The sequence below is a fragment of the Candoia aspera genome, chromosome 2 (genome assembly GCF_035149785.1).
Source record: "Candoia aspera isolate rCanAsp1 chromosome 2, rCanAsp1.hap2, whole genome shotgun sequence".
NCBI classification, from domain to species: domain Eukaryota; kingdom Metazoa; phylum Chordata; class Lepidosauria; order Squamata; family Boidae; genus Candoia; species Candoia aspera.
In genome coordinates, this window is record NC_086154.1 from 213,427,340 (window position 1) to 213,441,191 (window position 13,852).

Sequence of the window (13,852 nt, forward strand, 5' to 3'; positions counted from 1 at the left end):
ATATATATATATATATATATATATATACACACACATACAATATAAAAACATATCCTAATGGATTGTTTTCATGTATAGAAACATCTTTTTAATAGAAATATAAATATGGATGTGTATGATTTTGTATCTCTTAAAAATAAGTAGTTCATGTAATTTAAATAAAATAGTAAAATATACTCCCAAACTATGTAGAGAATATTTGCTTGGTTTTTGCCAGTCTATTTTCTTCTCTTGTATTTTTTTCTTGTTAATGTTTGATTATCATTGCATGTATAGATAAAACTTGAAAATAATTTAGGAGTAATTTATGGTTTTATATCACTTTAGAGTTTTATTTTCTGCTTTTGTCTTTTCAGTTTGAGTATTTTGCTGTTAGACTTTAAGATTTTATGGACTAGAAATGCAAATCCATAAAAACCTAATACTGATCTTGGATTCATCTGATAGTAAGAAAATAGGTGGTTAAAACAGCCTCCTTCTAAACTCTGTGAATATAACCTTAAAATAAAGTTATAGATAGTTAAGATTAGGTAAACATCTGAAATTTTATTTGTCATGTTTAAAAAATCTGATTGTAATAATATTGTACAGAATTAAGAGTTACTACATTCAAACCTTAGAATAAGTACTGTATGCTTGAGAAGTGTGGTGTCTGTCTACTCTGAATTTTGACTTGTATACTCCACGTAAATACTATTTATAGGGAAGAGACTGAGAGTATGCTGGTCATAGTATGAGTATAGAAGACTATAAAAGATTGATATTGTGGTTATGATTTTCATTAACATTCAAATATGTTTCTTTATGAATAATAGTTAAGGATTAGATTCTGCCACTTACATATCACTTGTGAAGTTCCTTTGATGTTAGCGAAAACTTCATAAGGAAGTCCTATTCAAATGTGGAATGTAAAAACTTTGGTTGTAATTGAAACCCAGTATTCAAACATGATTAAGGAGGGACTGCATTTCTCCCTATATAAGTAATTAACTTCTAAAAATGTCTTTCACACATAGCTGTCATTGTGCAGACGTATTTAATACAGTACAATGAACTACTGAGCATAATATAATAGCAGATGTAATGTTTAATGAATCATTAGGCAACAAGCTCCTTTGTAAGATAGATTTAGTATGAAGATTGACACTCTGTTCCAGATTTTGCAAAAATAAAGTATTTTGTCTCTAGATAATCAGTTACTTTTATATATCTTACTACCTAACTGTAAAATTGTAATGTGAGCAAAATGAACATTAGTTACACGCTCTGATGGTCCATTTGCAAAAATGTGCTGAGTAGCAGTTTATAATTTAAGTTGATGATTAAGTAAGAATTTAATGGCAAAATTTACACCAAGAAATATTACTTTTTTTCCCCCTCTGCATACTATAAAATATATTAAAACCAAGGCATATCTTTGTAAATCCTTTTAATGTGTTCATGTGGCACAGAGTGGTAGGTGGCAGTATTGCAACCGAAACTCTCCCCATGACCCAAGTTCGATCCCAGCGGAAGCTGGATTCTTGGGTACCTGGCTCAGGTTGACTCAGCCTTCCATCCTTCCAAGGTCGGTAAAATGAGTACCCAGCTTGCTGGGGAAGTGACAACTACAGAAGGCAATGGCAAACCATCCCACTATAGTCTGCCATGAAAGTGGCGTCCCCCCAAAGGGTCAGGCATGACTCGCTGCTTGCACAGGGGACCTTTCACCTTTCACCTTTTAATAGTTCAGTAATAATACCCATTTCAATTGATTTTCCTCAGGACCCTCTACAACCCCCCCCCCACTATTATTATTCTTGTTGATCTATTCTTGAAATTTGACTAAACATAGGTAATCTGTTTTGCTTCTCTTTGGCTCCAGATTCCATACAATTTGCACAATTTATGAAGCTAGAATGTTTGTTTGGTTCCAGTTTGCCTTGTGTGAGGCAAGCCATAATGATTTATAAACAATGCTTTATACATTATGAACACTGGGCACTTCATGAAGTCATGACGTTTCTGCTGTTTCTTTTTACTAAATACTCATTCTACTTTGAATACATTTTTTATCACTTGTTTCTGTAATTATTTTCATAGATACAGTCATTGACTTTGTTTGCCTGATCAAAGTTTGTTTGATTCAAACAATCTGACAAGGCTGTTATTCAAATATATCATTCAAAATTGTTTATTAAAGGAAAATAAAGCTAAATTTTATTTTCCCTGTTTTCCTCATGTTAACTACACTTAGACATATAAAGTAGCTTGAAGAAGGAATTAATATTTTTTTTTATAAAATCATGTTTTAAAGTCCAGCCAAAGTGAAATATGTAATCTCTGAAAAATGTTACTTTTGTATCATAGAAATTAAATTAATAAATGTAATATTTCAAAACCTATTGACAAAATCCTCAAGGAATGCCCTTCCCATTTTCTCATAATAAAATTGACCAGGAATATAATGGGATGGCATTGAAACAAAGAGATCACATCCAGAGTCCCACATACAAAGTGGTTAGCTTTGCTGTTAAATGAGTTGATTCTTGCTTGGTAGTAGTTCTTATTTAGGTATATTCAACATATTAAAGAAACAGTTGTAAGCTGCAAAATCCCTCTAAAAGGTACTACAGGGAATATGTTCAATTTTAAAGATGTTTGCATGTTCTGATACTTCAGTTATTTATGTTTTATTTCTTATTTCCTAGGATATAAATGTTAGGAAGATGTACTATTTCACAGAGACTCAAAGCCATTCAGTTCTATTCAGATTCTGCCTGAAGCTGTAGAGACTTAATGAAAAATGCCTAAACATTGTTTCAGAGACCACTGGGTTACTTTCTAGTAGCTGTTTATAAATACAATAAAAGACTTAAAGCTGTTAAAACTCATAGCCAAAAGGTTGAGTGGTACTGCCTTCTTTGATACATGTTTAACATGTGTGATAGGGCAAAGTGTTTATCATTTTAGGCAGAACTAATTAATCAATTTCAAATGTATGTAAGTTTGCGAAGAGAGGCTAACTCAAACTCCAGTAGCTGACATGATTCTTTAACACATATTTTATTTAACTTTTTATATTCAAGTTTCTAAATCAAGTACTTTTTAATTTTTTAATGAAATTGTAACCCAATGGAATACATCATTTTGAAGTAGATTAAATACAATTCTGTTGTTTGTATCTCTTCTATAATTTGGGATTGCTTAGTTTAAAAAAAATACTTTAAATCCAATACTGTTTGGATCTAACTGAATACAAATCCATGTTCTTCCATGAAATTATGGATCTTTTCTAATGGAGATGTTGGGATTCTGAACCTGGGAAGCTTTGCATACAAAATGTATAACTTACAACAGTTTTCTTCAGTTTAGTTCCTCCTAGAAAGACAAGTTATAAATCATAATTCAATCTGTGGATTGGATCCAGATACTCTCCTCCTGGCTGCCTACTTCAAGCAATACTTTCCACTATTTCCTTCTTTCCCCTTGCATTGCTGGTACTACTTTGTACACTGTTCTGGAGCACTCCAAAGTTCATCAAAACATTTTTATAGGAAGGCAATTAGCAGAAATCACCTTCCCTTCTCTGCTCTCCAATCTGTTCAGTTTCATTCCACCAGTGCTTGATCCAGTTCAATAATCATGTAGCAGTTTGAACTACACTCTCTTTATATATCTATTAATACAGACATTATTACACTAGTGCAATCCTATTTTAGGATTTTGCTTTAGTGGTTAAAAAAAAGATTATTTTAGAGCTTGTTTTCCTTATTTTTAATAAATATACAAAATATTAATATATTGCAAATCCGTGTATTAAATACAACATGTGTCATTACAGCATATGCTAATGATTATTACTAAAAATTACAATCCTATATAATTAAAGGAAATTTTTTAGAAACAGAGAGCACACTGTATTTTAATGATATATTTCTTTAATCTGAAACTACTGTTTTCAGGTACAACTGAAAACCAGCTTTTCAAGTCAGTACGTAATTCGTACCCAGCCCACAAATGCATGCCTGTCCACACTTGAATGTGCAGCTATTGCCCTTGCCATCATGGAAAAAAATGATGTTATTAAAGAGGTAGGTAATTTTAAAGTCATGTACTCTGCTAATGGAATAACCAAATGCAAGCAATGCTTTAAAAAAAGATCTGTTTTATTGGCCAGAGTTCAATTTTTTTCACTCCATCTTTTTTTAAAACTTCCTAATTAAGAGTTGTATTAGAAAATCTTTTAGAAAATGTGGCAGGAAGAAATAGAACTCTCCTAAGTTTCTTTACCCTACCTACTGTTACATATAATTAATCTTGCCAGTCCTTTTCATATGCTTCATCCCATTCCTATGACAGAGCTTCAGAAAGCTTCTCTTTCAACATTATGTACAGTACTGTTGTTCCAGTATGGCACAAAGCATGTAAAATCAATTTACTTAGTTTTTACTGGTAACTTAGTTAGCTAAATAAGGGCGGGCAGGGGGGGCGGAAAGTAATAAAGGAGACTTTGGAAATATTTTAAAGAAAGCATCTGCGATATGTCTTTATACCAAGCATATGATATTAATATCTTCATATTAACAAGATGCTTTTGATTAATTGGCTTTTGTTGCATAACTTGTCATTAGGGTAGTCCTTGGCTTACATCCATTCGTTCAGTGACTGTTCAAAGTTACAGCATGCTGAAAAATGGACATACAACTAGTCCCTGAAGTTCCAGCCATTGCAGCACCCCTGTAGTCATGCAATTGCAATCCGGGTGCTTGGGTGCCCAGCTCACGATTAAAATGTCACAGGGAGCCGCAGCCACATGATCGCTATTTGTGACCTTCCCTGCCAGCTTCTCACAAGCTAAGTCAATGAGGAAGCCAGCAGGGAAGGTTGCAAGTCACTCCGGTAAGTCGCTCTTTCCCACTACGCTGGGCCTCCCCACCCTCCCTTGATTCATGTGTGGCCTATGCTGTGCCTTCCCTGCCTGCCAGCTCATACGCAGCCTGTGCTGGCCCTCCCAGGGCCTCCCCCACCCATGGCACCTCCACCCTCCTTAGCTGGGACTCCCACCGCTTCCGCCTTAACACCCCATGTGTCTTGGGGTTGTGATGGCAATTAGGATTGCCATCACTAAGTGATGCATCATGTGATGTCACACTTTACAATCACATTGCTTAATGATGGCAATCCTGGTTCCAATTGCCATTGTAACCCAAGGACTACATGTATTCCACAGTTGCATTATACAGGTAGTCCTTGGTTAATGACCACTTGTTCAGTGACCATTCAAAGTTATGATGGCACTGAATGAGTGGTGGTTATGATCAGTCCTTGAAGTTCTGGCCATCCCAGCACCCCCACAGTCATGTGACCACGATCTGGGCACTTGGCAACCGGCTTGCACTTATGACAGTTGCAGCGTCCCATGGTCACTTGATCACAATTTGCGACCTTCCCTGCTGGCTTCCCACAAGCAAAGTCAATTGGGAAGCTAGCAAGGAAGGTCGCAAGTTGCTCAGGTAAGTCTCCTCCACCCGAGCATCCTTCCCCAGTTCCTCTGGGCTCGCTCCATGCCTTCCCGGCAACTTGCACACCCTCCCTGGCCACTCGCTCACCCTCTCCCACCTGGCAGTAGCCACACCAATCTCCATCACGCTCGCACCATGCCTCCCCGCCCACCTGCACACTACCTCGCTCCCTTCCCATCTGGCAGCAGCCACTTTCCTGCCTGCCAGCCTGCTTGCGAGCCGGGACTTGCAACTTCCTGCCAGCTTCTCCACTGACTTTGCTTGTGGGAAGCCAGCAGGAAGTTGCAAGGAGGTGCTCACTTAATGACCTACAATCCTTGCTTAACAACAGCAACTGCAGGGATTGCTGTTACTAAGCAATGTGGTCATGTGACATCACACTTTATAATTGCATGGCTTATCGATGGAAATTCTGGTCCCAATTTAGTTATTTATTTAATTAATTTCTATAGCCGCCCATCTCAACAAGTGACTCTTGCCATCATAACTTGAGGACTACCTGTATATGTTGAATGTTCACCTAGTCCGTATAATGTGGATGTGCAGGTTTGAATTAACAGAGAGGATGTGTTAAAAATAAGCTATTGCTTCATTGAATACATTGCATAGCTGTCATTTGGCCATATATCCATGCAACATTACCGGGTCCAGTTTAGCATAAGTGCATTTTTTTTCTCCATGTACAGCATTAGCTTAAGGTTGACAGATTTCTGCAGCTGAATCTCCAGTGTATAAGAGGAAGGAGAGAAAGGAAGCAGGTACAATATTTGCAACTATCTTGCAATAGCCTAATTTTGTTTCTTTACCCAGAAATAAGTCCCTCTCACTTACCAAGCCTTCCAAAAAATTGTATTTGAAATTGCAGTGTCCTTCTCTGTCTCCTTGCTTTTCCAATTAACCACCCCTTTCTTTCATCTCTTTTCCTTCTCTCTGCTATTTTAGTGTCTTTGATCCCTCTCCTGTCTCACAGCTTTGACTGCAGTTCCTTGTGCAACTGCTGCTTAACCAACAATTTTGACAAGACCTAGAAACTAGTCCTCTCATAATGTATGTGCAAGAAGTGTCTGTGAGGGGAAATAAAAAAAAGAAAAGAAAAACTAATAATATAGCCTGCCTTTACCATGAGATAAGAAAATCATTATGTGAGCTTTGTAAAGGATATTTGCTGGAATTGCAACATACATCCCGCTTGGGATATTTGTTCCTTCATACAGCTACACTCTGATTTGAGGGTATGTAAAGGCAAAATTGACTGACTTGAACGGCTATAGCCTCCTTGTCAAAGAACAGTAGAGGATTCTTGATTTGAGGAAGACATTTGGTATAAAATGCAAGGACAAAAGTATAACAAACTTTTTATAGCTCAGGTAATAGCTCATGTTTGTGATCAAGAAGGGAAAGAAGGTGGAAAGAGTAGGTGATTGCTAGGATGGGAAGGTGCTGAACAATTCTATCTCCTACTACCACCTTTCCAATATCAGCTAATTAATCTTAAGTTGAAAAATGGATCTCAAATCTTATTATATATTGCCTTCCTGATGACACCTCACTCTCTGTAATGATTAAATTGGTCGTCTCATTATTGCTGAGGCAATTGACAATGGTCAAATCTTGTTACTCTACCTTCAAATTGATTTCAAATATAGTGTGATGAAAATCCACATACCAAACATGATCATGAAAAAAAGTATATGAAAAATGAAATACTTTAGAGTAAGGTTTCTCAACCAAGGTTCCGTGGAACCCTAAGGTTTCACAAGAGGGCACTAGGAATTTCCTGGGAGATCAGAATTTATTTAAAAAATTATTTCAAATCTGGGCAACTTCACATTAAAGAGGTAAGTTTCATTCTTTATTTTTAGTTTAAGAACACTGTTAATGCATAAGTACAGACCTACGCATGAAATGAATATAATAATTTTGTAACTTTTGGCCTATATTTGAGCCTAGGTTCCCCAAGGCCTGAAAATTATTTCAAGGGTTCCTCTAGGGTGAAAAGGTTGAGAAAGGCTGCTTTAGAGGATATAAAATGTGAGGAGTGGGTTCTTTTGCCATGTGTATAATTTGGAGTTATTGACAGTTCTTCCTACTTTTACCTCTTGCTACCTCTGGATCTATCATTGTAGTAATCAACCATTTTTCAGTTTATCCTGTTAGCCAAATTTGCACTTGCTGCCATTGTTTAAAATGAATTATGAAGATAGCCATTGCTTCAAATTAGGCCTTTATTCCTTTGTCAAGGTCTGTTTACAAAATGGAATTAATATGTAACATTATAAAACACAGAAAGTATGTCTTCTGCCTCCCCTCCTTTACAGTTGGATAAGTGTTTTTCTCATATATTGTAACCTATTTATTTACTTAATAAATAATCTAGTAATTATCTTTCATTGTGTGTGTGAATGCATGTTTATACACATAAAATATATAATACTAAATTGTTACGAATACATTAAACAATGCAGTGGCATCACTACCAAGCTCTGAAATATTGTAAAACACTCATACCTTATTTCAATTAAGTGATTAATAGTTCTACATGCAAAATCATTCCTTCATAAGTTATTTTTCAAAATGATCTAAGCAAACCTGGTAATCAGCTTGAAGATTAAAATGTATCTCTAAACCCACCCCCAATTACTTAATGTATACATTTTGTCTCAAACTTTGACCGAAGGGGATATTTCAATCTACTAAACAGCCTAAAATTGTCAAATGCCATTACAAGAATTTGGCACACGACATCCCTAGAGGTTAAGCTTATTCTATTAGGCCAAAGAACAATAATAAGACATTAACCTTTGTTTTGTGAGAGATCCCACTGCTTTGTGATGGAAGACTCTGCCAAAATACTAAAATGCCTTCCATATACTTTGCCTTTTGGATTTATCACTTGAAATGGCTGTTACCTTTTCCAGAAATCCCCAAAATATTTTAATATAAAACTTATTCCTTATTGCAAACTTTTAGACTAAATAGGCTTAAAAAGCTTTATAAAATCCTTTAAATATATTGGAATCTAGGGAATATGCTGAAAAACATAGGTTTGTTGTTTGTAGCAAAAAATACTATGGCTATCTTTGAATTTTTGAAGATATTTCTGTCATATCATAATGAAACTGGAAAAGTTATATTTGATGCTTCAGCATATTACTTTTTAAATTAAACCTCCTGCCTTTTGCTTGTTCCTTTTAAAAGAAAAGTAAGTATAATGTAAAATATTCTGCCAGAATTAAAAATAACACTGATACAGGTATTGATCCTAACACTGTTAAAAGCTAGTCCCAACAGTAAGATCTGCTCTTTCCCAAATTTGTAATGTCTTCTTCTACGACTGCTATATTACTGCAAAAAGCAGTATAGTACCTTCATGTATTCAAATGCTTTATTTCTAGTGCCTTATCTAGAGTGGTAATAAGTAACTTGGTTTCCATATTGCAGATGCTTAAAAAAGGTTTGAAGAATTTGCTTGCTTACTTATGACAATCTAGAAAGTTTGCAGAAATGAGAATTAATCCAGTCCTATACCTTATCCCCACACTATACCAGTTTATTTTTTAATTATTCATTAAATTGATATCCTGCTTTTCATTGAGGTGGTAAAGGCAGTGTACATAGTGTTCCATCCTTCTATTTTTCTCTCAGGCCTAAAATCACCCAGTGAAATTCTATGGCTGTGTGTGCACTAGAACCTGGGTCTCCCTTTCTAGTCCAATACCTCAATCAGTATACAATACAACACTGGTCTCTCAATTAATAGTTAAAGTTCAGTTAAGTTGTATGCAATCTTCAATGTTACTCTTGCTTAAAAACAAATATTTTATAATGGAAACAAATTTTGACAATGGAATCTGGGGTTTTTGTTCATTTTTTTAATAAGTCTAATAAATAAAAACAAAAGTGGGTGATCGTGTTTTTAATAATTTTTATCAAAAGTTTTTATGTATATAAAAGATAAATGTAAAGAAAGAATATAAAGAAAAGAGAAAAGGAATAAGAAAAAGAGAAAGAGAAAAAAGAAAAATTTTGTGAAGACCAAAGCAGAGAAAGAAAAACCGACTGAAGAAACAGGAATCAGAAAAAGGAAGTAAATTCTTTTCAACAGTTATAAACAAACTCATTGTTCCTCCTCCCTCAAAAATCCCTTCAGCCCCTTATTCAATTCTTTTCCAATCATCAAATCCAGAAATCATTATTTTACTTTTTTCCATTTTCAGCAAAAAGACTGTAAAGGGTTTCTAGTCTTTTATAGAAGTACTTACTGTTTTGTCCCTGACCAAACAGGTCAGTTTTGCCATTTCTGTCATTTCACAATTCATTCCTCCATTGCGGATGTTTCAGTATTCATCATTGTGCATACAATAATTTTGATGCAGTCACCATATATAAAATCAATCTTCCATGAGTCTTTTCTAATTGGCTATCCATAAGTCCTAATAAAAAGTTCTGGCTTTTTCTCAATATTAATCTTAAAAATTCTTTGTATCATTCTATGTATTTGTATCCAGATTTCTTTAGCATTTTCACAAGTCCACCATGCATGGTAAAATGTCCCTTCCTGTTTTTCACATTTCCAACACTGATTCGAAGCACCTTTATACAACTTTGATAATTTTTTTGGAGTTACATACCAATGGTACACCATTTTATAAAAATTCTCTCTTACATTGTAACACAGTGTGAATTTCATCCCATTTAGCCACACTCTCTCCCAATTGTCCATCTGTATATTATAACCAAAATTCATGGCCCATTTCATTATGCAATCCTTAACCTGTTCCTTTTCCTTTCAAATCTTAGCAAAAGTTTATACGTTCACGTGTTCATACATAATTCAGTTTCAAATTCATCTTATGTTCAATTCCAGTTACCGTTTTATCTACAGTATATTAAATCTTTCTCTTAAATGTGCATATGAAAAACACTGAACACTTAATCCCTCTTCATTCAATTGTTCCCTTGGCTTCATCTTAATTTCTCCATCTTCCTATACTGACAAATCTTGATATGTTAACCATTTCTCTTTGCCCACTGTTTCTTTTCTATAAAATGCTTCCTGTGCTGATATAAATAAAATAAAATGTTGAAATAAAAGCATCGTTTTCACCGCAGAAATTCTTCCAAACAATTATAATTGTAACTTTTCCCATCTTAACAAGTCTGTCTTAATTTCATTCCATACCTTGACATAATTATTTTGAAATAACATACAATTCATATTAGTCATGGTAATACACAGATATTTGACTTTTTTCTCTATCTGGAAACCAGTTTTTACTATCAACTCTTTTTGATCTTCCATCTTTATATTCTTTATTAACCTTTTCATTTTCTCCTTGATAACTTTAAATCCAGCTAATGCACCAAATTCATTTAGTTTTTCCATTAATCTATTCCTTCCAAAGGCTATTCATAATTAAAACTGAATCATCTGCAAATGCCCTTAATTTGTACACCTCTTTTTTCACCTTCATCCCAACTATTCTTTCATCTTGTCTTATGTCTCTGTTAAGAACTTCAAGAACTAAAATAAACAGCAGTGGTGAAAGTGAACAGCCTTGTCTTGTCCTTTTTTGTATGTCACAGGATTTAGTCAATTCACCATTAACTATAATTTGTGCCATTTGTATAGTATTGATCTCACCCATTTAACAGCATTTTCTCCAAATTCCTTATTTTCCAAAATATTGAACAGAAAAGTGTAGTTCAAACTGTCAAATGCTTTCTCCACATCAAGAAAGATCAACACAGCTTGTGTTTCATTATGTTGTTCCAAGTTTTCTAATATATTAAGAATATTTCTGATATTCTTTTAGGTAAGAAACTACACTGGTCTTCATGTATAAAATCCTGCAGGACAGTTTTCATCCTTTCAGCTAAAATCATAGTAAATATTTTATAATCATTGTTCAGTAATGATGTCGGTCAATAATTTTTTGGTAAAGAAATGGGTAATCACGTTAATAACCACACAGCCAAAAGACGACACTGCAGACAGGAGTACAAAGTGATCTTGGTTGATCTTAAAAAAAAAAAAATGCAGTGGCAAATAACTTCCATATTATTACCAGGGAAACTACATGATGTGACAGTGTGCCAGCAGGAATCGAGTTCAACTCAAGGGAATCTTTACTCTTTTATCTCTTCTTATACTCTTCACAGAGGCATTTTTGTATTTTCAGGATTTATAATTATGGCATATGCAATAGAAAAAATGATGTCCTTCCTATAATTAGCATTATGCAAAATGGACTTGTAGTAATGGAATACATTTTGCATATAATGCATTCTTTGCCCAAGCAACTTCTAATTTAAATATTTTCTCTCAATTTACTATTTCTAGTTTATTTAGCAAGAAATAATAGGCTGAGCTAGGCTTATTCTTAGACATACTACTAAGCAGTTCAATGTGTAGACCAAGACAGAAGAATGCAAGTCTGAGATTGCACCTGCTTTTAAAATCATGCTTGAAATTTGCTCACTGACCTTTTAAAGCCAGGAATATATTCCACAGTCTCAAGCAAATTTATTTATGAGATTAATATAACTTCCAAGTAAATATGCTCAGAAGCAAAGTATTTATCTCACTTTATGCAACCATAGACCTATGTAACTTAAGCCTATCTGTAACTTTTCTTTTTTCCTTTCTTTCTTCCCAGACTGTACTCCGTCCTCTTCAAGCTCTTTGTGCTTTCCAGATCCAGCATGGTGCCCAAGTCCATCACAGCAAAGAGCATCTTCTTAAAAATGGTTTATATGACAAACCAATGCCAAAAAATAAACGCAAACTCAGGAGAATGGAACTTTTAGTGAATAATGTTAAAATTTAGGAGTCCCATATAGATTTAGTATTAAAATATTTTATTCCTTTTAGCTAATGAAGCAGAGTTGATTATGGATTTCATCCAAATAACCATCTCCTAAAATGAAACAAATTCACGTGGCTCCCTGCGCAGAGTTCAAGTGTGATACAAAAGCAAAATGCCTGCGAAGCTTTTGGAATTTCTGCCTGCTTTTTTTCAAGACAATAATAATGATAAAGATGCAGCAAGAAATCTTTAACATTAACATTTCTTAAGTGTTTTGTTTTGACTTTAAAGAGTAATAATTAAATCATAATTTGAATGTTTTCCCCTTAATTTCTTATTAAAGCGGACATATGTAATATAAATATGGATATGGCAGGTGTATATTGGTACTGTGTATTGGTACCATGTATATTGGTACCTGGAAGCCCTAGTAGACACAAGAATCCAAAATACCTGCTTTCTTAACTTAAATAACAGTTAACAAACGTGTTTTGAGATAAGTGTATTTTGGGGCCTATGTTTTCCTATATCATTAAAGCCTGGCAAAAAATAGACATTCCAATCTTAAAACGGCAAGCAAAAAAAGAATATGGGACATTCTGTGTTTCTATGAGATTGTGAACATCGTGGCCATGGCAACTGAATACATGAAAGCACAAACTTTTTGTAGATATAGCTTGCTAGATCATGGTGATTACATTCTATTTTTTCTTGGTGGCATTGTTTTGTTTATGTCAGAAGATTATATTTTTATATAGATAGTACATTTTTATTGAAGTTGAGGACTGTTATAAATTAAATATTAAGAGATGAAAAATAACACCTTGAGTCAATATTATATATCTAACCATGTAGTTTGTCTAGATAGAAATGAAATCAATACTTCTGAGATTATAAATTGCAAGTAAAAACTGCTAATTTTGAGAGAGAATATTGCTATTGTAGATAGACCTAGATGAAACATTTATACTTGGGAAGTTACTAGCAATTAGGCTTTGTTTGTATTGATGAGAATGATGCCATTTTTTGCTTATTTCAAACTCAGTAAAGCATAATTCTGTTATTTTATTCTGACATTTATCTTCATTATCATAAAGACTACTTTTTTAATGTAAGGATCTTTAAGTTCTGAAAAAGAAAGTAAAATGTACCTTAAATATGAACCAGCAGACAAGCATCTTGGAACTTCAGAGCTTTGTCAGTTCCAGCCAGCGAACATTCTTCTTCTGACTTGCGAGGCCCAATCCCAAGCATTCTCAAAGTAGATGAATGATTGACACCAACAATAGACCTCCAAGCGGTTAGGAAAGGCATTCCTTATACTTGCAGAAAATACAGGGCCTTATTAGATATTTCTGGAGTTGAAACTCTACGCTACCAATGTGGTGCCCATACTCACAGACACCTCCACTGGCACCTGTCAAGCCCTAACTTCACTTGGTTTTGTTCTACACTTTTTTAACATAAAAAATTAAATGGGAAGATAACCTGCTACAAAGCACTGATCTGCAGCTTCAACTTTATTTCCAAGAATATTGC

The 13,852-nt window shown here is 34.4% G+C and overlaps 1 protein-coding gene across 1 annotated transcript in view; it reads left to right on the plus strand.

Annotated features, from left to right (window-relative positions):
* Positions 1-13,381, plus strand: part of DTWD2 (DTW domain containing 2) — a 98,169-nt gene extending 84,788 nt beyond the window's left edge. The window contains exons 5-6 of the mRNA XM_063295309.1: positions 3,945-4,073; positions 12,164-13,381. Of these exons, the coding sequence (XP_063151379.1) occupies positions 3,945-4,073; positions 12,164-12,334 (300 nt within the window). The 3' untranslated portion in view covers positions 12,335-13,381. The remainder of the gene's footprint in view (positions 1-3,944; positions 4,074-12,163) is intronic.
* The last annotated feature ends 471 nt before the right edge of the window (positions 13,382-13,852 follow it).